This window comes from Ostrea edulis, chromosome 5, assembly GCF_947568905.1.
Source record: "Ostrea edulis chromosome 5, xbOstEdul1.1, whole genome shotgun sequence".
NCBI lineage: Eukaryota > Metazoa > Mollusca > Bivalvia > Ostreida > Ostreidae > Ostrea > Ostrea edulis.
The window spans coordinates 29,897,091-29,923,571 of record NC_079168.1 but is presented as its reverse complement, the minus strand read 5'-3'; the positions used below and the strand labels follow the sequence as shown (position 1 = coordinate 29,923,571).

Genomic DNA, 26,481 nt, shown 5'->3' with positions numbered 1-26,481 from the left:
TGGTATTCTTCTTGATAACATGTACATGGTTAGTGGGTTTACACAATAGGGTGGCTAGAAACAAAATTTGCTAAAAAACCAAGGATAGCCCTTTCAAAAAATTCTGTATTTGTTATTTAATAAAAATACTTTACCGTGTAAAGTTATAACCAAAAGTAACAACGTTGACTATGTAGAAATCAGTTTTACGTTTTCCAAAATTTCAACAATTGTATATCAATGATTGATGGTTACGATAGGTTTGACTCCACATTTTGGCACACTGTTTTTCCCTATAATAGCTCTAAAACTTCATTGTTATTTCGGATTTCAAACATTTCGGTTGAGCATCACTGAAGAGACATTATTTGTCGAAATGCGCAGCGGGTGCATCAAAATTGGTACCGTATAAATTTTACATGTAGCAGTAAATTCAGCTCTGCAATTTTCATTATTCAAATTAAAGTACTCAACTTCACTGCTGACTTGCTGTGGTTTGCTGATATGTTGAGTTGGAACGGTTCCAAAGTTGATTGTGTATTGACGCATGGCTTGCATCTGCTCGGTGTACAGACAAAACCTGACAAAATGAACCGAGAGCCTGCAGGAATGGCAGAGGTTTCCTATAACTCGGTGGAAATGCTCTTAAAGAATACTCTTGTCGAAATTCGAACTTGGCATTTCTGAGAAATAGCTGCTGATTGGAGAAACCATCGAATGCGCCGGATTTTCTATTTTAGCTGCGGTGGCTCTTGGTATAGCCGAGAAAATTTTGGCGGCATTCTCACTACTATCAGCAATGTCGGAAACAACTTATATTTTAACAGTGTTCCAAATATGATTTGTTGCTATGCATAAAAGTATATTCCGGTAGGAGAGCTTCCTTCTTAGAATTTAAATGCATCACTGAAATCTCAATTTGAACATGGGGTCAAAATTACAATGTCGAAATCTTCACCCATGATATTGGACCTAGCTCGTGGTTTTTCCATATCCTTCAGCTCGTGTTATTTGTCTCGTGGTCTGACGACATTATATTCAAGGCTAAGTAGTAGTTATCCCATATGATATTGTTGGTTATGTGCAGATACCCGATGGGTGTGGTCATAATGACACGAGGGAGCGTAGCTCCCGAGTGTCATTATGACCACGCCCATCGGGTATCTGCACATAATGAACAATATTATTTGGGGTAAGTGACTTGTACCATAGCTTACAATTATTCATTATATTTTGTTATAGCTTTCGGAAGCGCGTTCGCCTGTTTACAATATGATGCCAATTGTATGCCTTTACATTAAACTTTGTACACCATATTTTTATTTAACATTTACACGCATTCTCCGACTTTTAGTACCGGTATTGGCTTTAAAGAATTGAAATTTAAAAATTCAAATAAAATTCTAAGAACCCATATTCGTGCATTTTTCTGTTTAAAAATTTATCAATATATTCAACTGATGATTGTAGTTACTCTTTTGAAAATCCTATTTGATATCCTTTATTCTAATACATATTTTGACTAAATTGGCTGGAAAACCATTTACATGTATATACAATAGATTTTAAAAAATGGTGAAACATAAGAGAGAGAGAAAAAAAAGAATTGTAAGATGCGAAACCATAAAAGAAACACAAGTCTGATTCACTCTGTCCGCTAAACAAGTTTATCTCTCAAACGCGTTCTTATCACATGACTGGGTCTTTTATATTTCTACGTACACGTGTTTCTCGACTTGAGGAGAATATGGAAATAGAAAGTCTTTGGGACGAGACCATTGAGGATATTAATTTGTATCAAGGTTTAAGTGAGATTCAGTGCGAATATCTATATTGTATTTGGAGTCTGAGTCAGTTTCTGTGTTTGATATGTGCAATTTTGATCTGGAGGAACTTCATACAGTGGACAGTGATGTTGTTGTTTTTTCTCTCGAGAATGTGGGCGGAGTTTGAAGGAAAGTGTGGGTTATGTACAGATAATCCACACTTTTAACAAAAGAAAGCACACCAAACTATGGTACAAGGCACAGAAATACAAAAGCGACCTTCGTTGCTTGTAACGAACTTCGCACTGCCCGAAAACTGACCAGTAGTAGTATATATACTAATTATAACGACCATAGAATTTGCGAAATGCTGATTTTAAACGAGACTGTTAGAACCCCTGCACCATCAACCCATTTGTCAGTAGCCGGCTTCGATTTAAAAACTGACCATACACAGAACAAACTATTGCGTATCGAAGCAGTTGAGAGAGGTAAACACCATATGCAGGTGATAATGGAATATTGCAGCTTTGCTACATAAATATGGGATGTTGACGATGGAGAAGTTGAAATCATCCCGTTTGTCATAAAGTTGAGTTGTTAGTTTGCCGTTAATATAAGATATAAAGACATTTCCTTTGACTTTGCTTCAAGTTTGATTTCAAATTCCTTTTTGTCTTTTCTAAATGGGCAACTTTTCCCAGATTACCATCTGAATATAATATCGCATATGGTAGCTCGTCTAATATATGCGAATTTTATACAAGGGTATCAGTTTGCAATTCCGGAAATTTTGCGGCTGAGCAAACCAACCCCGGATGTTAGAATTCTCGCCACTTTCTCTTTCAAACCTATATTTAGATCGGGAAGACGTACCAAAATCCGCTCCTGAAAACATCCTTTGAAATCAACATTTATGCAGCTAATGTGTTTGAATTAGTTTATTTAGACATTTATTTTAACGTTTTACTGCTAGTGGTGTACGGATGGCTTGATTTTATTCAGATTGGAACGGATTGGGAAATTCGTTATACCAACGTGCCATCCCTCGCTGCACATTTAGTTCGTTCCCAACTACAATATCATTATATCTATACCGATAACTTGTATTTCCTATTTTATTATTATTATTATTATTATTATTATTAATTTCTATATTGTTACTGGTAACCATGCCTAAGACAAAACCCAAGAGATCCAGCCGGATAGCTAGAACTCTGCCCCAGCCGGAACCTCATGTCACACGCGGTCACCGCCGGCGGCAAGATCAATCCGCGGTGACCACACCTGAGCCACGGAAAAAGACAGTCTGCTCCACTGACTTCAGCAGCGGGCAACGACACCCGGCGTCGCGGACAGCAGGACCAACGCACGGAGTCCACGACAGCAAGTCGAGGCTCCCAGGCATCCTCACAGGCCCCACAGTTGGACAACTCGGACTCGGAAATCACAGAACAGAATCCGGGTATGGCTTATTTTGTTCCCCCAGTTGTACACCCTCCAAATTTAGCTAGTCAATTTCACACAATTGATACTGGGGTAAGTGCCTGCTCATCTAGCTTACCTAGGCCTATAGCACCTGATGTTAGCAATGTGCAAAATGCCCATCTTCCCTCTCCCCCCTTGCATGATTCTATTGATTTTCCCATTGGGTACCATGTAGACCATTCTACTAAGCAAAAAAATATCGCGGGGGAATTTGTCAACTTAGCGGTGCTGCTCGTTAGGAATCCAGTCAATACCCAGTCAGCTGCCACTCTAAGCATTGACTCGTAGGGCAATCTCGTTACGCAGCCAAAGTACTCCAACAAAATTGTTTCAATCGAGAGATGGTCTGATGCATTCCTTATTTATGCTAGCATCTACACGGCAGCACACCCACATAGAACACAGCAGTTGTTTAAATACTTGCACGATATTCGCTTAGGTTCTATGAAATCCATGGGGTGGGCTACCTACAACGAACAGTTTCGTCTAAGAATGGCGCACAACTCTTCTCGAGACTGGGGAACAGTAGATAGTGAACTGTGGCTACTCTATATGACCCCCACACCAGATAGGCCAGGCACTAATCCCCTTCACAAGTGCTTCGATTATAATTATAAGGGTGCATGTGACAAAGTGCAATGTGGGTATGCCCACCGCTGCCTGAAATGCGATGGCAAACACCTATCGCTGTCGTGCACCAACCCCAACATAACCTCTAGTCAATCCAATGCTAGTTTCAATCATGCTTTTCGGGCACCAACAGCAAGCACTAACAAGTCGTTTCGCCACAAATCAGGCCCAGCGCAACAGTCATGGAATCGAAACCCCGCACAACACAAGCACGTGGGACCTAGGCCTTTCCCCAGTAATTATTAACTCTTTACTGAAATATTTGGATAGTTACCCAGATCTAGTTACGGCTGAATATTTGTTAGATGGTTTTTGTCATGGATTTAGGCTTCAATACTCTGGGCCCCGAATTTCACTTTTTTCAAAACATTTATCGTCGGCCTTGGATCATGAGCAAGTGCTTCATGAAAAAATTTTGAGTGAGGTTGCAGCTGGTCGTATGGGAGGTCCCTATCCTAGGCCACCTATGCATAATTTACATGTATCCCCAATTGGGGTTGTTCCCAAGTCAGATGGGGGTTGGAGAATGATTATGCATTTATCTTACCCCCCGTCCTTTAGTATCAATCACAACATAGATCCGGCTTTCACCTCTGTCTCGTATACCCAATTTGACACAGTAGTTGAGACCATAGGTACATTAGGTAAGGGAGCTCTCCTAACAAAGGCTGTCATAAAAAATGCATTCCGTTTATTGCCCATATACCCTGGTGATTTTGAGCTCTTGGGACTATATATTAAGGGTGCATATTTCATTGATAAATGCCTCCCCTTTGGTTCCTCAATATCATGTAAAATATTTGAAACTTTTTCCTCTTTTTTGGAATGGGTCGTTAAATTCAAAACGCATCTCAACACAGTACATCATTACTTGGATGATTTCATATTTGCCGGTCGACACAATTCAAACCACTGCCTCGCCTTGTTCCATAGTTTTCAAGATATTTGCGCCGAGTTAGGTGTACCCCTGAACCCAGACAAAACCATTGAGCCTACCACGCACCTCACTTTCCTGGGGTTAGATATAAATACGGTTAAGATGCAAATGCTGATACCAGTACACAAAATTGTTGAACTCCAACAACTATTACAAAGTGGGATTTCTCGCAAAAAAATCCGTTTTGCAGAATTGGAGACATTAGTTGGTAAGCTCAATTTCTTCAGCCGAGCTATACCTGGAAGTCGGGCTTTTATAAGACGGTTTTACAATGCATTATCAGGGACATATAGGCATTACCATCATATTGGAATCACTGAGCCCCTACGTCAGGACTTGTATATTTGGTTGGAATTTTTGAATAATTTTAATGGCATTGTGTATTTTCCTGAAAGTGAATGGGCGACTCCAGACACCTTGCGACTTTTCACAGATAGTGCCGGTTCTGTCAACCTGGGTTGTGGGTGTTACTTTCAAGGTCAGTGGGCTCATTTATCGTGGCCAACCAGTTGGTTAAGCACCCCAATTTTGAGGGACATAACTTTTCTGGAATTAGTGCCTATCGTCCTAGCCTTTACAATATGGGGCCTCAGTTTGCAAAACAAAAAAGTTATTCTTCACGTGGACAACCTTGCCCTGGTACACATTCTAAACAAACAGTCTGCTAAGTCACATAGGGTAATGCATTTTATTAGACCATTAGTACTTATGGCACTCAAACACAATATTCAGTTCAAAGCCGAACATATACCAGGCAAAGTTAATGTAATTGCTGACGCAATATCTCGTAAACAGTGGGACATCATGAAGTTGGTTGCGCCACAAGCAGACGAACACCCCCGGTCAATCCCAGTCCAATTCCTGAAGAGGCTCTCAGAAGTCAGATCCATCAGTTGTTAGATGCTTCGGTAGCAACCAACACTAAATCATCACATCGTGTAGGCATCAAGGCCTTTCGTAGAATACATAATCTCCAACAGATTTGGCCTCCACCGGACTCGCACATCACACAGTTTATTGCATACTTGTCAATAATGGGCTACAAACACTCCACAGCGCAATCGTACATTGCGGCAATTAGTTTTTATACCAAAGTCTCGCACAATATTGACCCTACTGGTCAGTTTATCATCAGAAAACTTTTGCAGGGCATGCAAAGAACTAGCACGCATAGTAAAGACTCGCGACTGCCCATTACATTGGAGCTTTTGAACCGTATCGTTTCAATTTTACACTCAGCATATCACAACCTTTATGAAACCAAATTATTTTCCGCGGCCTTTACATTGACATTTCATGCTTTCTTGCGCATAGGCGAAATTGCACTATCTAAAGGCAACAATCCTCAATCAATACTACAGTTCGATGACGTTATTTTGCTTCAGTCCAAAATTCAACTCACTATTAAGCGTTCAAAGACCGACCAGTTAGGTGTAGGTACAATTCTCAGTATTACAGCATCCCATGCCACAGCATGCCCATTTGCCTCTATGCGGGCTTATATACAATCCCACCCTGCGAAAAAGGGCCCCTTGTTTGTTCATTTTGGGGGACAGCCTCTAACTCGTTATCAGTTTTGTGCAACATTAAACAGGTGTTTGACTATCCTTGGGATTGACACCACAAATTATAACTCCCATTCGTTCAGAATAGGAGCAGCTACTACCCTGGCTATGCAAGGGGCCCACAGTAATGTTATTCAAGCAGCAGGGCGATGGTGCTCCAATGTGTTCCATTCATATATTCGTTGAATATACTTTTATTGTCATTGTTTGGCTTTAATTCATTTATATGCCAGTATTTGCTACCCCAAGCTAATTCACACCAAGAATTTTAGATGTAACAAATGTTTGGATTGTGGGATCTTCAATTATAAAGAGAGCGGCCAGTTTTGCAGCTACTAGACTTGGGGGGCTCAACCTCAACTTGGACAATATCTCCATTTGGTGGCAGGGCTATAGTGGCATGAAGCTGCAGGACCTTGCTCCCAAACTAACGACCTTATTACGGTACGAAAATCCACCCGCCTTCTTAATTATTCATTGTGGAGCCAACAATGTGGGACAGACTACAACGAAGCGCCTACTGCAAATTCTAATTTCTACTTTGTTACAAATTCGTGCCATGTTTCCTACCACCTCTATCGTCTGGTCCTCGTCATTGCCAAGGTTTTCGTGGCGTTTTTCAAATAATACCAGGGCAATGAACAGGATCAGAGGTAGAATAGATAGGGAAGCTATCAGGTTTTTGTCAGTTCGGGGTGGCCGTTATATTAAACACCCCAAATCAGCGCCAAACCACTGTCCCTCTTTGACTCCAATGGGGTTCACTTATCTCAGCTTGGCAATGATTTGTTCTTAAATAACTTCCAGGGGGCCCTTCTAAACTTCACTTGTTGCGATGCAATAGGCTTTCCAGTCTAACTCTAGGGCAACGTATTCACTGGCCAGCGGTGACCATTGGAGTTGGGGAGCTGCCGCCGTCACCATTGTGGGCACTCCATTGGTGGCGGTTGAAGAGCCATGTTCATGGCCCTTGCAAGTGGCGTGTTTCGTCACACCCCTACTCCAATGGAAGAGTGTCAACCATCTGGAAACAAATTCTGATGTGATATTCGAACTGTCTATTTAGCTTTGAGTATGTTGATTCGTCATCCTGTAAATACGTTATGCAGTTGACTAAACTACCATGAACCTGCTGAATGGACACCATGCATTCCCATATATATACTTGTATGAACATTTGTTGCCTTTGACATTTTGAATGATTATTTGTAAAGTTTGTGCTTTGAATTTGTTTTTCGTGACGATTGTGCTTTTGCGATCACCCATTGCACAATGAAGTTTGTGCTTTGAATTTGTTTTTCGTGACGATTGTGCTTTTGCGATCACCCATTGCACAATGAGCCTCTTGATGGGCCGTCACATTTTGTGAATTTGTTGATTGAGTGACGTTTGTGCTAATGCGCATTAAGCCTCTTGATGGGCCGTCATATTTGTGATTTGTTGTTTTCGTGACGCTTGTGCATTTGCGATAACCCATTGCACAGTGAGCCTCTTGATGGGCCGTCACTTTTGTGTGAACTTTTGTGCGAGGCGGCCCTATGCATTGGTAGCCTCAATTTACTTCACCGCGGCCAGTAACGCCATTAACATAATAAATTTATAATTCATTTAATATGTGTTCTTATGTCATACATCTTGGATAATGTATTTGGAATTTCAGTTTTCAATTTCCTTGAATACATGTAAACTTTGCTCAACTTCAAAATTTAAGTCTGAAATGGATTGCTGGGTCAAACATGGATGTAAATCTGCTGCAGAATGAAGTTTCTTTGGTTTTCCTTTGTTGTTTTGGTGAACGTCTGATTATTCCGTAGGTGGAGACCTAAACGTGATAGGTTTGTGGGGTGTGTAACCTAAGTTTAGTGTAGGGAAGGGGTTTAAGGTAGCACATCTGTCATCTTCAAAATGCTCTTAACATATCCTTGAATCTTCTTTGGTTTCAGGTTTTGTGACTCATACTTTCTGTTCACAATGCTTGTCCATTTCTTCTGTGCATAATTGTCGTAAGTATATAAATATTCGTAAATAATTGATGTACATACAATATATATTATGAACATGCTTCAATTCCATCAGGGAATACAAAAATGTTTTTACTATAAACCCCGTTATTAAAAAAAAAATTGATTTCATAAAAACTTTTCAATATTTATCAAGTAATGTTTAGTGTGTCTTTTGCACTTTTCACACAAAAAGATTGTTTCTTTGTGGCAAAATACATCTATACCATATTTCCCTGAACTGTATTTCCATTTGATAAAACTTCCCCCTTCCCCAATGCATGACAAAACCAATCACGACACCTTGTGTGCACGAACTTTTAATCTGATGTGGTTGTCAAAACAGTCAATCTTGCTTAGCTCCTCCTCGGTTCTGCGCTTGGAAACAAAATGACTAGTGATTCAGTGTGTAAAACAGTTATCTGATATCATGTTAATTTGTAATTACAAAAGTTTTCAGTTTAACAAAATATGCTGTCCTTACAAACACAACGAAAACATGCCTAAAACCATAAACTAGAATCTAAATCAGATTATTTACAAGTTAGTCTATATCAACAGGTCTAGACGAGTTTGTCATGTATGGAAATCACGAAGGACAACAAAAAGAATGAAATTGTTCCAAATGAAATAGTTCAGATTTTACAACAAAGTTATACAGTGTAATTTAGCTTTAAAACCAATTTTGCAAATTCACCACAGTGCAGCAATGACAGAAGTGAGCAGAAGACTTTCATTGATTAACAATTTTCATTATTGAGAGAGAAAAGAAAAATGTTAATTAATGATTTTCAGGACAATAGCATTCTATAAATACAGCTGTAATAGTAGTAGCAATGATTTCAAATTTCTTGAGTTTTTGGGACAAATTCAATTGATAAAACAATTAAACATAATGCAATGCATGTCAAACTCACTACTGCTAGTAATATCATAATTCCACGTTGTCATATAATCCTTTTAATTTTTAAGGGGGGGGGATAGGAACATAGTTTTCTCTTTTTCACTTGATCCGACATTTATCTATTATTGTGTCCTTCTCTACCTCGTTACATCAATACATATGAAAAAGGTTTTTACAAAATATATGCAATAGAGGTAAATGATGAAATGTGAAGATAACTTATAAGGACTACAAAATAGGGAGTTAGGCAAGCAGGGACTCCTGGATATACCAGAGGTGGAAACAGGTGGAGTAAGCATACCCTGTCGACCGGTCATACCCGCCGTGAGTTCTATTAATTGATTGTATCTTGTTAAGCGTCTCACTCGAGAATTTTTCACTCTTATAGGGACGTCACCAATACCGGTGAAGGTCCTCAAATTTAGGCCTTCCCTCGGCGCTTACAGCTATTGAACAGTGAGGGTTCTTTAGCGTACCACACCTACTGTGACACGGAACATCCGTCTTTAAGGTCATCCCCGAGGACCCTTGACATTCACGCCTGATGCCGAACGTTGGCGATGGAACTGTCACTACCTGTTCTAACGACTTAGGTCTGTCGCCGCCGGGATTCGAACCCCGGTTTTCCACACGCGGGGCAAACGCTCTAACCTCTAGACCACCGCGGCGGTGTCCGTGAGTTCTATATCGTGAGATAATTGTGTAGGATTATCAAAGGATATAAGGTTTATCGTGTTGAACTTTACAGTGATTATAGTCTTGCTTTACAAAAAGATAGAAATATTTTCCGACATTGTTCCTATGCTACAAATTAGTACAAAACTCGTGATAAACCACTAATAGATACAACTGATGCCTGCTGTAAAAAGGACAGTGACCTTGAAGTAACCTTGCCCTCATGATACCCAATTTTCTGTGTGTCAAAAGAATGTATATATATTCTAGAGCTGTTGCATACAAAACTTCCCATTTCCACAATGACTATGAGAAGGATAAATTCTTAGTACTACACTAAGCCGCATCGGGGACGGTTTGCATTGTTCTATGAGCTGGGATGAAACATACTTGTAAACTAAACCACGTTTTATTTCAAATCCATTTTCTGTTTACCGATCTAGTTTAACACTTACTAGTTTGTATGAAGGAATTTCGACCACTTCACACAGAGCAGCCACAGTAATGTAGCCATATCTGATTTTTTTTTTTTTATTCTGACGTTTTCGGGATAGAGCTAAAATTCCATAGGATCTCCGTAATAACAAAAATAATTTTATGAATAACCGATAATAAGCTCAGTGTATTAGTCCCAAATGTTGTTTACACCAAACGGAGTACCAACTCTGTTTTTTTGGGCATGTCTAATAAAGGTGTTTTTCATTAAACATATTGTACAGCATGCAAAATTTTTCGCCTGCTCCGCCATGATTTTTATCGCGAGATATCGTAGGTGGATCTACTGAAAAACCTAAACATTGACAATCTGCGCGAAAATGTAGTTACTCGAGCCAATCCGACAAAGAAAGGAAAATCATATGTATGCAGAAAGAATATACACTCTGCTGTTCGTATTTTTAACTTGATATCAAATCTAAACCTTTTTAATACCGACGAAATAGCTTTCTCTTTAGTACTTGTCCATTGATGTAAATACTACCTTATATGGCATATGCAAATAACTTGACAATCGGAAGTTAAAACTTTCAGTACATCAAACATGGCGCACAAATATGAATCGAGAAATTGGAATATATCGAAATTGTTGAAAACGGTAGAATAGAGCCTCACAAATCGTAAGTTGCAGGTTGTAAATTTATATACTGACTAAGAAACATAGAATATCATTTTATTTACCTATAAAGAAAGTCAGCAAATGTTTAGAATAATCGAAAATGTTGCGGGAGTGAATCACTCCCGCATCTGCACCATTTCAGAGATCCTAAGGATTTGTAGCCCTTTCCTAAAAAAAAAATCGGAGAGGGCTACATTATTGCAGCTACACCCAGAGGAAAAGAAGGGCTCTCCTTCTTCAATTTACTAGATAGCAACATGCTCTCACAACTCCGCGCCTCCATACATACATACCTCCATATATACATACCTACATACTTACATACATAACGCATATTTATGTGCAGTATCTAAAAGCCTTTTTTCAGAAGAAAAACAAGAGTATTAAGATTAAGGGAGCATGTTCCATATCGTTACTGTAAACTAATGAAGAAATTTGGTGGCTAAGAATAGTCACTGCTATCCTCAAGAAAAAGTAGACTGCTTCAATTTAAAAATTGATCATACGCAAAACGTACTCTCGCATATCGAATCAATTACAGTTGTACGAGACATAAACAGGCTGATGATGGAATATTATTTCATAAATTAAAAACAATTAATGATGGAAAAGCTGATGGCATCCCGTTTGTCAAAAAGCTAACTTGTTAGTTTGCCGTTAATGCTTATGTTCAGTATAGATTCCCACTATGAAACAGACGTGTAAGACAGAAGTGACGTATTTTGAGTTCATTAGGATGTATCGAATCAACTTATGAATGAAAGCGAGTATTGTCAATATATAAAACGCCGTTGATATATCTAAATGTCGAGGTAGAGGCTGCAGAAATATATTTCTAGACATGTAGAAGTTTTTGGATAAATTCTCTTTCATATGAATACAAATTAAACATGTCAGCTAATAAAGAAGCATAATCTGTGTCCATGGGAACTGCAACAAACTGTTAGACGATCGGAAGCAGCTGTCTATGTTGTCTTTTTGTCTACTGTGAGAGATGATGATATTAATTGTTGAACAGTCATGTTTTGGTGATGTGGTTTTGGAAAAGTTCTGTGATTTCAATTTTACTACAGCTTTTAAATGCACTATAAAAACTAAGAAGTTCTACATTTTTAATCCGCCTCCTTTGACTTTTTGTGACGTAGCTGTAAGATATCGATGGGGGGAGTCGACCTGAAGTGTGATATATGTCAAATCAATATTTACATAAGTAAAGGATGCAGGATCAAGCTAGCACTATAAACACTGCAAATTACAATGTCTATTGTTCTGGCTTGCTAATCAATGAGCGAATTAGGACATTTCCTATTTGTCTAGTAGAATTCTGATGCAAAAAAAGTTTTCCTTAAAGTGTGCGGGAACATTTATTATCCATACCATACAAATCATATCCTCCATTCCTCTTTGTGTAGAATGATAGGAATGGGGGGGATTATGGAAGATTCCAGTAAGGTTAGCTCAAAGAACAAACATAATTGGACTTACATTTTACTGATTATATTGTTAATAATAATTAACAATATAAATCATTAATAATTAATAAATAATATTAATTAAAGAGACACTACAGCTCATTTTGCGCAAAAATCATGAAATGACAATTTTCTCAGGGCTTTCTCAATTTTTGTTGCATTGTTGAATGTATGAACTTTGCGAAAATAACACTTATCTAAAGTTACAAACTCTCGTTTTAACGTAAAAATTAATACTTTTTGATGGCCTATACAAAAAATATCGAGTCTCCTCCTTCGGTCTTCAGACGCATGCGCATAGACAGTAAACAGTGTAGCATGTCGTCAAGTGAGAGAAAGTGTAGTGCAGTGGATATCGATAGATCCAGAATTTTGAAAGATTCTATGAGAAAAGAGGTAAAAATAAAATGAGACAAAACTCATACGTGAAATAAAATTTACCTTGGGATCAGTATGACCGTTGGAAAACAAAGAGCTAGGAGAAACGATTGTAACTCATTGGCGGATCTAGGATTTCCGAAGGAAGATGTGAAAGTCAAATATTAGCCAAAGTAATCGGCCATTCTGGGTGCAAAATTTGGAGTTTCACTCACAATTTGTGGTTAAAAGGGGGAGGGGGATCCTGGCCTCCCTAAATCTGCTATTGGGACTAGCCGCGAAGAACTGCTTTAAAAGTGTTATTTTTATCTCAACACGACAAGTGTTAACCGGTTGTAAAAACATCGGTCAATAAGAACATAGGTGGGTTTCTGTTGAATTATGATTTATATAATTACTTATTATAATGAGCAGGAAATAATCTAGCTTATACTTGAAAGGTGAGTGTGGTCCCCTTGAAGGGGAGTCCTACACAACACCTTTGCTGTCATTCAAAACCACGTGATGTAAATAAGCATTCAAAAGTCCGAGTCAGCATGAAGAAACGTTTGAATTCCGGAGGATCTTCAAAGCGCAGTTGAGAGTAAATGAATGCATCCAATTGTTCAAAATTGTCAGTATCGATATGAGTTTTATCATTTTATCAATACGTGTTTTTAAAAACACTTTATTAAAATGTGGAAAATGAGCTGTAGTGTCTCTTTAAGTAGATATATTGCATGCATGCATAGAATTAGATTACCAGTGCAAAGTGTGGGAAAATATTGAAACCAAACTAGTTCAGAAAAAAAACTTCCTGTAGTCAAATTACATGACGTCAGCGGAGACTGTTCTCAAACAACAAAATCATCACTTAGTTCATGATAGAAACACAGAAAATAGTTCATACTTCTATAATAATTATATTCATTTCGAAAAAGATCTGTTAAAACCTTGAATTTTAGAGATTTAGTACTGTCCTTCTTGATTTCCAAATTTATAGGAAAATCGCTTAAAATTGTTTAAATCTGGTTGTATTCATTCAGTTGTCTTCCTTGAAGTTGGTTCCGTCGACAGAACAGCCTAGTTAATAATCCATGCCTTACCGTACTGTCCTTAACACAAAAAAGTAGACAATTGAAAAAAGCCTGGGAGCTGTCACCAACGCTCTGAAAGTGCATGAGTACCATGTCCGTCTGGTCAAAATCCAGCTCGGACGTTTGACCCGTACTGGCCTCGTAGACAAATTTCACGTATCTTGCTGTTCCCCAGATTCGTAAGATGTAAAGAACAAACCACAAGAGCACGTAATTCTCGTCGTCATCACGGAGACGGTACGAGATTTGGCTATAACGGAGGTTGGGCTGGCCCTCTCTACGACGCTGTGAATGAAAGAAAATATCTTTGTTAATTCGGAGAGAAAGAGAAGCGTTATTTTATTTTATTTTTCTATTTTGTTTTATTTAGATTCAAACTTAGTTCCAGTTTATGATTGCAACAGACACAACGAGAATTTGCAAGTGGAAATACACATATGTTTAAAAATTGTTATGCAAATAAATGCATAGAGTATTATTTGATTTTATATCCGTAAATGAAAAACGTAAGTCATGAGAATTGCAGTGGGAAGTTCACAATTATATTTCCTGGTACATGTATTAGACTAAGTTACTTAGGGGAAAATAGTCGTATGTAAACAAATTGTCCAACGATACATCTATTTCCTGTTGATTAAGTATATATATTTTATTTGAATTATCTTATTTCAATGACAAATAATTTATACATCATACTTATGCTTGGGTCCTTGTGATAGAAGTGCTCATTTATAGGTGAGATTGCAAGTCATTTTGTTAAGAATTTATTATTTGAGGGAGGGGGGTGTATTTTTAGTGTTGCTGCAAGTTATTTAATAACCTAACGAATGGACGACACCAGGACCTCAGTTTCAATATTTCATCCATGCAATTTTCACTTTTAACGCAAGTACTCAGCGAATGAAAGGGTGAAGTTATCAAACATTGACCAATCTCATAATTACCATAAAGAATTCAAATGAAGAGAGAAGGGCGAACACGGACCCCTGGATATACCAGAGGCGAGATATGGTGCTTAGGAAGAGTAAGATTTCCCTGTTGACCGGCCATACCCCCTCCCCAGAGCCCTATATCACAATCTGGTAAACGGTTGTTTGGTAGGTTGTATCGTCGACTGTCCTATTTCGGTGACTGACCAGAATCGGTGACCCTTTGTTTACGTGTGCGTGTTGTCGTTTCCGGGTGTAGATTGCATCATCAATTTCGCCGTAGTGTTTGCAAACATATATAGAGTAAGTCTTAAATTTTTTTCCGAAAATGAACTACTAGAAGGATAGTATGCAAAAAATCAACAAGAGCTCCCTGTAACAATCACGAGTATGCCATATCGAATACGCCCTTGAAATTTGAATTACCCATAATTCTCCGCAAATAGCTCAGTGGCGCTCGAACAATAGTGGCCGGGTCATTTCCAGGAGAGTCGCCATGTAAGACAGACGGGTACATTGTCACAGCGGGCTAATATCTTCATTCGTTCAAGAATTCAATTTTAGTTAGGGAACTTATGACTTGGGCACGGATAGCAGACCGTGGTGAGTATCTTTTGCATTATATTTGTAGTATATATATTTAGTGGTAAAATGTACTTTTCAACTTTTTCACCTTGGCACCTTGTCATTCACTGGAGACTCTTACCTGTATATGCTCTCAGGTGTGACATAAGCGAGAGAGTGTTTTTATAACATTGGTGTTTTCTATAGATATTTTGACATAGCTGTTATACACTACCTGTAAAACGAATGCTTATTCTGCTTTATTTTATTTTTGTTCTCGGGTGTTGCTTTTCTTTTAAATGGCTGGGTGAAAGTAAGTGACCGGAAGTTTGATCCGCCATTTTATAAACGGCCATTTCAATAAAACGATGTTATATTAGTGGACATGTATTTACTATTTCCTAGCTTCATTAATTGCCAATGAAATTTTGCCATTATAATACGGGATCATACGATTTATGAATCGATCAATGTTGTAGCGTCATATCTGTGATGATGATGATCGTGATGGTGACTTCATCGTGGTGATGATAATTGTGACGATGGTGATGATATCAACGTGGATTGTCTCGGACATCCTATACCATTCCCAGCTTTGGATATAAAGCCCGGAAGGACTGGAGGGATTGGGTGTGACATCTACAGTTTGATGTGACTTTTTGTGATACAAAACGATCCATTCTATTGGCAATTTAATTTTCCCGGGTTTTCTTTTGTTTGAATTTTTATACATATACGATAGGTACTGTTTTCCTGTTATCGTGAATATTAGTTTTTTTTTTTTTTTGGTAGGTGTGTGATTGGTGTGAGACTGTTACCTATATATCTTCCTTTCATTTGAAAATAAATTTTTTTCAATAATTCTTCAGTACTGTTCTTGTTTGTTATTTGGATTGTAGCGTCGCACATCCCGTTACACACCCCAAAAATAAGCCCATTTACTTATTACGTTTTCAAGCAAACCTTCAAATTGATATAAAGTATACCAAAAGTCTAGAATTCTGCACTATGTTATTTTAGTCATTTATAACGTGTCGTGTGATTGGTCCGCGAATAATCCCGAGACCATTCGGATGATCCCGAAATTAAGCAATGTCTTTGCGTACAATAAATTCGTACTCTGTGACCTCCTTTTTGACTGCGAGTGAAAGAGATAAAGGCCTTTCCGGACAATCAATGCACGCAAGATTGTGTCAAATAAAAGAGATGAGATGGGTATTGAGTTGAAGAGACTTGTAGTATGACATCTCCACGACCTGCCGCTCGCTAAAATTTCTTAGGTAACGCTGCTATTACTTGGATAATGTGCCCCGAAACGGAGACCCCGTTTGTTTACAAATTTTTGTTTCATACCTTGTGTATTTTATTATACCGGTACTGGCAGAAGGTCAATCTCTAAAGCTTACAAAAAGCGTGAAACGATTACATGAATCGAAAGAAGGATAAGATAGACAGGGAATTTACACATTTCAGAACAATTATCAGTGTTTATTGCCACACATAAAATATCATTAAAAAAAGGGGGGGGGGGGTAGTAATATCCATACTCCAAATGCCTGTGAATTGCATTGTACATGACTGAGGTACATTGACTGTTCATGTAGTGTTAAACTTTTACAATGATCCATGTTCAACATTTGGGATTACGGGGGCATCAGAAAGTTGGGGAGACGGATGAGAAAGAGGGGACCAATTCATATTTCCACCAGCATCATAATAATCATCTTAATAATATTTCTTTTGAGAGGATCCGAGTTAAAGCTGACATGAATTAATAAATATAGTATAATTCTATATGTCCGCCATATTTCTCTGATAATCCGCCATATTAGTTGGATATTCTATTGTTATATGTATTAGGGTTCGTATGGTATATAAGGGGACGGGTTTTGCTACGCTTCACTTCACATCAGTGTCTTCGATTTACCTGTGCGAGTAGCTTCGCCAGGTAACACGTACATCTCCGATACTAATTTATAGAACATCAAGAAGAAATGAAATCACGTTTTGGAACATCTATTGATGAACACCACGCATTGCTCAAAATTATAATAAACATATCGTACAGTAGTAAACCATTCTAAAAGCTTTGGATAAATATATATAGAATGCCTTTTCTTTACGTGAATGTGCGTACATTTGCAGTAAATATGTCAAAACTATACAAAAACGCGGAGAAATATTTCATCTCTTATCTATTGATAAAATGGAACAAGCAAAGGGTATACAATCTATATCATTCACAATTACTTCAAGTAAAAGGCAAATATATAAATACTACTGTACTTATAAACATGAGTCATGTTTATAAGTACAGTACTTACATGACATGTATGCTCGCCATGAAAACGCATCGAATGCGGACGACTATTTACCTGGGTCTACTCGTAATATCTGTAAAGGACCGCAGATGTACGTGTACACGTAGTAATTACCCCATATGATATTGTTGGTTATGTGCAGATACCCGATGGGTGTGGTCATAATGACACGAGGGAGCGTAGCTTCTCGACTTGAGGAGAATATGGAAATAGAAAGTCTTTGGGACGAAACCATTGACGATATTATCTTGTATCAAGGTTTAAGTGAGATTCAGTGCAAATATTTATAATGTATTTGGAGAACTTAGTCTGAGTCAGTTATCCGTGTTTGATATGTGCAATTTTAATCTGGAGAAACTTCATACAGTGGACAGTGATGTTGTTGGGTGTTTTTTTTTTTTTTTTTCGAGAATGTGGGCGGGGTTTGAAGAAAAGTGTGGGTTATGTACAGATAACCCACACTTTTAACAAAAGAAAGCACGCCAAACTATGGTACAGTTGTCGAAAATACTCTAAAGTAGTAGTAAAACTCCCTTTATTTGCATAATCCATGAAACAAAACGATAAACTCCATTTGCATTCCAACAGTAAATACCGTTGTCCATTGTACAGACTGCGACACACTTAGCCCGTGCCGATCAGCTATCTTCAATCAGGGGAAGTATCAGTATAATATTTACCGAGAGAGAGAGAGAGAGAGAGAGAGGATTCAAACGATCTTGTAATACTCACGCTCTTATTAAAACAAATGATATCGCAAATTCAATAAAAGAGAACAGTACTAGTAACTCAATATTGCTCTCATGAATTGATAATACAGATTTATTTGATTCATTTAAAGCACGCAATAATTAAAAATTAAACATATCTTTAAATAGTGTTATTTTCAATTACTTTATTTTATGCTAATTTGGCGCCCAAGAGATCTTATATATCTATATGCCATTTTGCCTTATTACATTCTGCGTTGAACTCGACGCAAATTGTACTAATGCAAAATGTAATAGTCGAGTTTATCATATTATGCGTCGTTATCAAGCACATAGAATCAAGGGGAGAGGAAAAGAGTGTCTGTCCCCCACCTTTAATAACAATATCCATTTTTTGTTATTTTGTAATGCAAATAAAAGATATATTGGGTGACAACCCCTCCCCCACTTGACCCCAGCTTGAAAGTTCTGATATAATAGTAGAAGACACACACCACCACCAATTAAGAAAATGAAGATATGAGGCACTCATAGTAGAGGACTCTAACCACCCCATCCCACCCCCAACGATTGAAGAAAATGAAGTGTAGGGGGAAATTATTGAGGCAGTCAAAGTAAACGACTCTTTAACCCTTTAACCCTTCCTTGTCTTGTATTTATATTGTATATGTGCCTATTCCTAAATTAATAAACTATTTTAAAAACACCTTAGAACTTTGAACATCGGACAAAACATCTTGGTTTGTTTGGGTGTTTTGTTTGATTTCATTGCTGTTTTCGTTCATCTTTTTTAATTACTATTTTGAATGACAAGAAATTTTGAAGAATCCAATTTTCCATTATTTCCCCCTGTTGTACCCCCCCCCCCCCCCCCTGAAAAATGACGGTACATGTCTGGTTATTACAAGTACATTTTGCTTTGTAACACATGCGTGTATACTCAGGGGTCGAAATTAACTTTTTCTACCACAGGCTAATTTTAGCCTGTGGGTAAAAAATCCACAGGCTAAAATGAAAACCTACAAGTTAAAATGAAAATAATGAAGCAGTGCTCTTTTTATATATTTTTTTTTTCAATCAATGATTTCCCCCATCATTACTGAGCCTAGTGGGTCAACAGGCAGCTTTTGGACAAGACACTAAGTTACGTAAGTCATATGGTGCAATGTCTAGGTCTCTTGATTATCACACCTCTAACAGTCTAATCCGCGACTTGTTTACCGCATGTCTAGATCCAGTCTTCCAATTTCATGCCACATCAGGGTTGTCACTAGTGATTTTTTTAAAGCGAATACAGGACTCATGGTTTTATAAGCAGCACGATCACGAGTCCTATGACTTTTTTGATAATCGTCGACGCGGTTAGAAATGCACGTCACTACAACCCGACCTCAATATGACAATAAATTTAGATATGACATTCTCATGATTCTGATAAAAATAACTACCGAAAGACTTGGTAAAACATTGATTCCGATATTTTTTGTAGATAAATGAATAACAAAAACATCATACTTGGAATTATTCAATTTAATCACCCCTATAGGTGAACAGGACTCGTGGCACATGTCGATATGCGATGTCCGATCTCTAAAGCATTTGTTTGACTCCGAGTCTCTTAAAAAATCATAAAAGAAAAATCCGGATAAAAACGGTTATTGAAATCGGTCGTTCATGTAAGCGTTTGTATGATTCAGAGTGCAAGTTTGAGAGAAGCGAATAGCGCATCACCGTATAAAACGGATACGATACGATCATAGTTTGTAAATCACCACTCGCTAAGATTTTCGAGTGTCCATTATTTTTACTCGCTATTTTTCAAATGTACTCGCATTTTGCGAGTATTTCTCGCTAATTTCGAGCCCTGGTATACTTATTGTATGGTGTAGAATTATATCCTTTACCAAGTTTTCCTTCATTTACACAGTGTAAGGAATGGTAAACCAAAATCACAAAACAAAATGCATAAAGGCCAAGATAGTTTTAAGCGTAGGAACTTCATTCACGAATACATAAATACATGTATTCAGAAAAATCGCATGCATGCATTGCAGGAATATAGCATATGTGTGTTTTAACGTTTTTGTAGCATGTCATAATGATTACTTTCAGGCTTGAGTGTAATTTATTCATAGATATTTTCATTTCGTAGATCTGGCGCAATGGCCATACCGCTGTATGTCGAAATTTCAAATTCAAATGTATTCGATAAGATGTTAGTATTAATAAATCAGTAAAATTCGTGTTGAGGTTTTATTTGATGATACAATGTCAACATACTGTATGCATTATAGTAGGATATGCAAAGGGCAAGAGTATAAACATTTTCCTTTTTCATTATTAGTATCATTATCTATATGATCACGAAAAAACATTATATAATTTATATCCTGATTCATATACTGATTTAGATATCAATAGAAACAAAGCTGCATAGTTTGGGTGAGGGGGTTCTAATAAGTCTGATGAAATTAAAATAAGGAACCCAACATTTCCATTCAAACTCGATGTACTTCAAAATGAATTTCTGTTCTGACTGAAAGCATGATTCTAAATTTGGGAACAAATCTTGCATACAAAATAATTAATAGGGGAACACATAAATTCGAGCTCCTTTGGAATTTAATGAAATGCAGATATGCACCTTTCTTTCAACACGAATTGATATGTTGTTTCAGGCACGTATACAGAGGGTTGGGGTTGGCAGGAAATCTGCTTCCCCCACTTTTTTCCCGTTATTCTAACATACAAAGTCAGTATTTTCTACATGCACAGTTCAAACTAATATTTTCTTTTTAATTTGCTTGTAAGCTTACATTTATATCAGTGATCAATTTTCTTTCCTTCTGTGATATGATATATTGTACATCGAAGTAGGTCTCTCTCTCTCTCTCTCTCTCTCTCTCTCTCTCTCTCTCCTGTTCAATCAATGAATATGGACATACAGAGACCGTAAATAATTGTGGTTCCAAAAGAGACAATAAAACTATATTTTCGTTTATATATTTCCTTTTATATGTGTCTTTTTGTAATCAACTGTCTATCATGGATTGCAAATGTAATACACGCATTTTCACACAGATATATTTTTTTGATCATTATTCCCTTATTTGTATATCCAAGTTTGTATATGATCATCTATAAATTTTGAATTGTGCACGCAATATATCCAACCAGATAAAAGATTCCCGATTTCTATAAACTGCAAAACCTCGACCAGACAAGCTTTCAATGCAGGAAAAAAATTTCGACTCTGACATCTCCCCTGATTGAAGACACCCTGTTTGGCACGGGTGAAGTGTGTTGCAGTCTGACAACGTGTTGTAAAGTTCTAACGAGATACAAATGGAGTTTATCATTTTGTTTCGTGGATTTATCAGAATAAAGAGAATCTAATAATTTCGGTAAGTGCAAATCTCCGATACCTGTTGAATAGACGCCCGTATTTGATACGGTTTAATTTTTTTTTTTTTTGGCGAATATATCGTGTGCATTACATATTATGCATATGGCATGCACCTTTATTTTGCAAGAATTGATATAAGGAATATATTTTATGCTCTTTGCTTATTCCATTCTATCAGTATGTAATTGGCAAATGAGTTCGCCGCATTTATTTTATAAGAAACTGCAAATACTTGCATGCACTTGCAAGTATGCAAGAAAAGCTTTTTTGCATTTTCGTCCAACTTATCTAAATTTCCAGAATGGTGCATTGGTATACAATAAATATTTTGTAATTTTGAGCAAAGCATAATGTTTTAAAATGTTATTTTATTTGTTTCTCATTCCCTAAATATTACAATCGGAGATGTACACTGGTCGAATCCACCTAGAAAAATCACTCAGGTGTGAGAATCATATTTGGGGTGTATACAGGTAGAGTAAATTAGGCTACCTGAGAGAAATATGGCGGATAAGATGAGAAAGGTGTACATATTTATTAATTCATGTCAGCTTTAAAATAGGTCCTCAGTACCCCTTGCAATTGCTTGTCGTAATAGGCGACTAAATGGGGCGGTCCTTCGGATGAGACCGCAAAAACGGCCGGAGACCCCGTGCCACAGCAGGCGTGACACGATAAAGAGTCCTACTCAAAGGCCGTCAGTGTCGAACATAGGCCAAAATTTTGCAGCCCTTCACCGGCAATGGTGACGTTTCCATGTGAATAAAAAAAAAATCGAGTGTAATAATTGCTGATTCAAACATCTTACACAGCTGTTGAATCCAAATTATCGTGAACAAATACATGGTAAGCTTGTGTAAAAATCAAAGTTCACACTTCGCTACTCCATTGACCACAGATAATATCGTAGTTGTGTTCGCTGCTCCAATGTTGCAGATATTGACGCAAGCTTCAAGAACGGCTGCAAATGATTTGTTTTATTTCACTTTATATTTTTTTCCTCATCCCCTCTCCTTTTTTCAAAATTATTGGGTCGGTATCTGTATAACGCGATTAGTTCCTTGTTGAGTTTGCATCTACTTAGATTGGAGTAAGTGATGTACATACATGTATATCTCATTTATGTACATGTAAATGATTTCATGACCAAGTAGATACTCATATAAAACTTTGTCGCAGGATATAAAATATAACACACATTACACACATGCAGTAATCATATATAAGCGAAACCATCAAATTCAGTTTGTTATTTCAGGGTTGTTGTTTTTTTTCTTTTCAGATAAAATGTAAAATCTAATTGCAAACCACATGTATCTTATGATACTTATAGTTTAACATAGTTAAAATTATTATCCAAGGTTGTATGAATATACTCAAATTTCACATGTCGTATGCAAATATGATAATGTATAATTCAAGATTTTTTTTGGAGGGGGGGGGTACTTGTTGTAGAGCTTATAGCTTTTAAAATGATATGACAACATATGATTTTCTTAGTCAAATCCTTTTTTTGTGATAATAATCTTTAAATTAAAACAATTTATTCAAGGTTTAGTCCATAAAAAATTGGGGGAAAAGACCCAATATTGACATCAATTGGTATTTTCAACAGTATTTCTTTTAACATGTTTAGGCTCACAAAGTGTACATTATGAAACTAGTTATTCATATTTAATAAAATAAACGATTACATATCATTGAATAATGGGTATATAGTCTATGTTGCTTATTACAGCCCATTTGTTTGGGGAAAATAATAATTATTAAGAAAATAAGAAGGAGGGGTACATTTTCATTAATGCTGATTATATGTGGATGGGGTGCTTAGTTTTGAGAAGCAATAACAATGAAAATAGCATGTTAACATGTATATTTTCCAATGTTTGTCTATTACTGGAATATATATGCCGCATATTATTATTATTATTATATCTTATCTTATAAAAACAATTTTTTCATGATTGAGTCCATAGATCTACCTTAAAATTGTGCAATAAAAAGTTATGGCACTTGAAAATAATCAATTTATTTCGTTATATATATATATATATATATATATATATATATATATATAATAGTTCACGTAAAGTTCTACATACCCATATTTGACATTCAAATACATAAAATGTGCATATTTGTAGAACATTTCAAATTAGATACTTTTGCGTTATTTCCTTTAGCGTTCGTAAAAAGTTTGAACGCGAATAAAACGAGATTTCGACTTGAACCAGGAACTGCTTACCTTCCTAATCATGTAGTACTTGAGATAAATGTACAGGAACGCTGTGACGATATAGGTCAAGATCTCCCAGCCTTTCCCACCCACTGTCATCCAAAGAATGATGTTTTCCCGGTCCAGACAGCCCCTAATCCAGCACCATGGGCCGCTTACGATGTAGAGATCCTCACCGAGAACATTCTTGAAGGCAGCTGTCAAGGTGATCACGACTGATAGATGGAAAGAAATGTATAAATTAGTAGTAATAAATGTATTAATTAGTAGAAATAAATTTATTAATCAGTAGTAATAAATGTATTAATTAGTAGAAATAAATGTATTAATCAGTTGTAATAAATGTATTAATTTGTAGTAATAAATATATTAATTAGTAGTAATATGTATTAATTAGTAGTAATAAATGTATTAATTAGTAGTAATAAATGTATTAATTAGTAGGTGTTTTGTATGTTGATTTTGGTGTGGGAAATATTAGCGGATCCACGAAGTAATTTGACATGCTTTTTCTGCACATTATAATAGCATTGAAATTATTAAACTGGAAATGATGACACTTTTGCATTTGACAATCGGTTTAATCTGTGTTCACCGTTTACTGATTTCACAACCCATTGTGTTTCAGCGAGTCTCGATTTCAGAAAACCTACTTTTTCCTCTTTAAAAGATAGTGCAATAGACAAATGAAGTGGTAGTTTCCTTTTATTGACTAACACACTGAGCAAAAGTTAGACGGATAAGGACACATTTATTTCAGGAAGAAAAAAGTAATAAACATTTTTTATCATAGATATTCAATCTTTAAATCATAACGTTGTATTTAGCATACGATGCGTGGACTCAAAAATTTTGTGAATTCAAAACATCATCAGAATATACATGTACAATACATAACATTGCTTTAAGTACAGGATCCTCTTATCAATAAAAACACACCCCAATGAAGATGAAAAATCTTTGCAATCATCTAAAATGGTCCCTAGGAATATATAAATAGATCTCATGTTATTTCAAATTCAGTGAACAAGAAGACATCGTAATTGAACAACACTTGATGCGAGTTATTATTTTGTATTTAACTTCTTTAACCATAATGATATCCATTCTCCGCCAGATTGGGTCCTAAACGGTTGTCCTGTATCAGGGATTACAACTCTTATGGCACGCGGCGGACAGTCGCCGTGGTGTTCGATAAAGGAGTGGGCTTATTACGAGCCCCACGACTATCAACTATTTTCAAATCCAAACGGTTGAAATAGCATTGCCTCGGTTTAAAACCAAAAAAAAAAAAAAAAAAAAAAAAAACTTACGTGGTATACCCCAAGACACAGAATGGGCCAGAACTTTTGGCATGGTAGTAAAACACCATTCTGATTGGTACACAAGTGCTAAGAGAATATGTAGTCCGATAATTATAGTCCATGAAAACGAGGCTAGCGTAGAGAATGTGTTTATCAGACTCTGAATGGCACAAACATCGTCCGGGTGATGACAGTGCCAAAGGATGTGTTGTTCTGTAATCAGTTCGTGATTCCGGTGAGTGTAGGAATATCGTATAGCTCCTAGAAGATTCCCCGACGAAGTCAGAAGGTCGGCGATCGTCAGATAAACGAGTAGACGTCGGGTTTGATTCTTTGCCTCGGGAATCGTGCAATAGGTTACAAATACGACAATTGATCCCATGATGGACAGAGAACAACTTACAAAAGTACATATAAGCACCGAGTCGGGTAACCTTTTGTCATCCATTGAGGAAGTTAGATTTGTCCAGGCGGACATATTGCTACACATTGACGGTGTCATTGTCGCAAGAAGTGATATTATGAATATCCACAGCAAGCGCGGTTTGATATAGATTCCCATTACAATATGAATAGACAACTTCCGCTTTGCTTATATATATATATATATATATATATATATATATATATATATATATATATATAACCCATTCGAGTTTAGATCGGTAAAGTTGGCTACTAGTAACCAGCTACTAGTAACTGGCAACTTAAAAAGAGAAAAGTTGGCTACTAGTAGCCAACTACTTGAACCAGGAAAAGTTAGCTACTAGTAGCCAGTTACTAGTAGCCAGCTACTAAAAGTAAGAAAAGTTAACTACTCGTAGCCAGCTACTACAAAATATAAAAGTTATAATTACTGATAGCTCGCTACCAGATAAAGGTTAATGAGTTTGAAAATTATTATCTATCAGATTTATTTCTAAAGAGGACAAGGAGTCGTATGAAATTTCATGCTCAATTATCCCCAATTACATAACGTTGCAATGCAAAATACGAATAAACTTTTTCAACTGAGTGTTTACTTTAA

At 36.9% G+C, this 26,481-nt stretch overlaps 1 protein-coding gene and 1 long non-coding RNA gene across 4 annotated transcripts; one reads left to right on the top strand and one right to left on the bottom strand.

Moving 5' to 3' along the window:
* Nucleotides 1-2,507: 2,507 nt before the first annotated feature.
* Nucleotides 2,508-16,343, top strand: LOC125649092 (uncharacterized). Of its 3 annotated transcripts, XR_008803145.1 has the most exons (4): nucleotides 2,508-3,210; nucleotides 8,309-8,368; nucleotides 14,355-15,516; nucleotides 15,957-16,343. It is a non-coding gene; the product is annotated as an uncharacterized LOC125649092 (long non-coding RNA). The 3 variants fall into 3 exon arrangements; XR_008803146.1 differs by lacking the exon at nucleotides 8,309-8,368 and having other exon boundaries at nucleotides 2,509-3,210; XR_008803144.1 differs by lacking the exons at nucleotides 2,508-3,210; nucleotides 8,309-8,368 and having other exon boundaries at nucleotides 14,265-15,516.
* Nucleotides 13,791-26,033, bottom strand: LOC125649091 (G-protein coupled receptor 157-like). The gene is made up of 3 exons (XM_048876317.2): nucleotides 25,464-26,033; nucleotides 24,160-24,365; nucleotides 13,791-14,269 (listed from the first exon to the last, which is right to left on the bottom strand). Exons 1-3 carry the CDS (start codon nucleotides 26,014-26,016, stop codon nucleotides 13,910-13,912), a joined length of 1,119 nt encoding a protein of 372 aa, XP_048732274.2. The 5' UTR covers nucleotides 26,017-26,033; the 3' UTR covers nucleotides 13,791-13,909.
* Nucleotides 26,034-26,481: the final 448 nt, after the last annotated feature.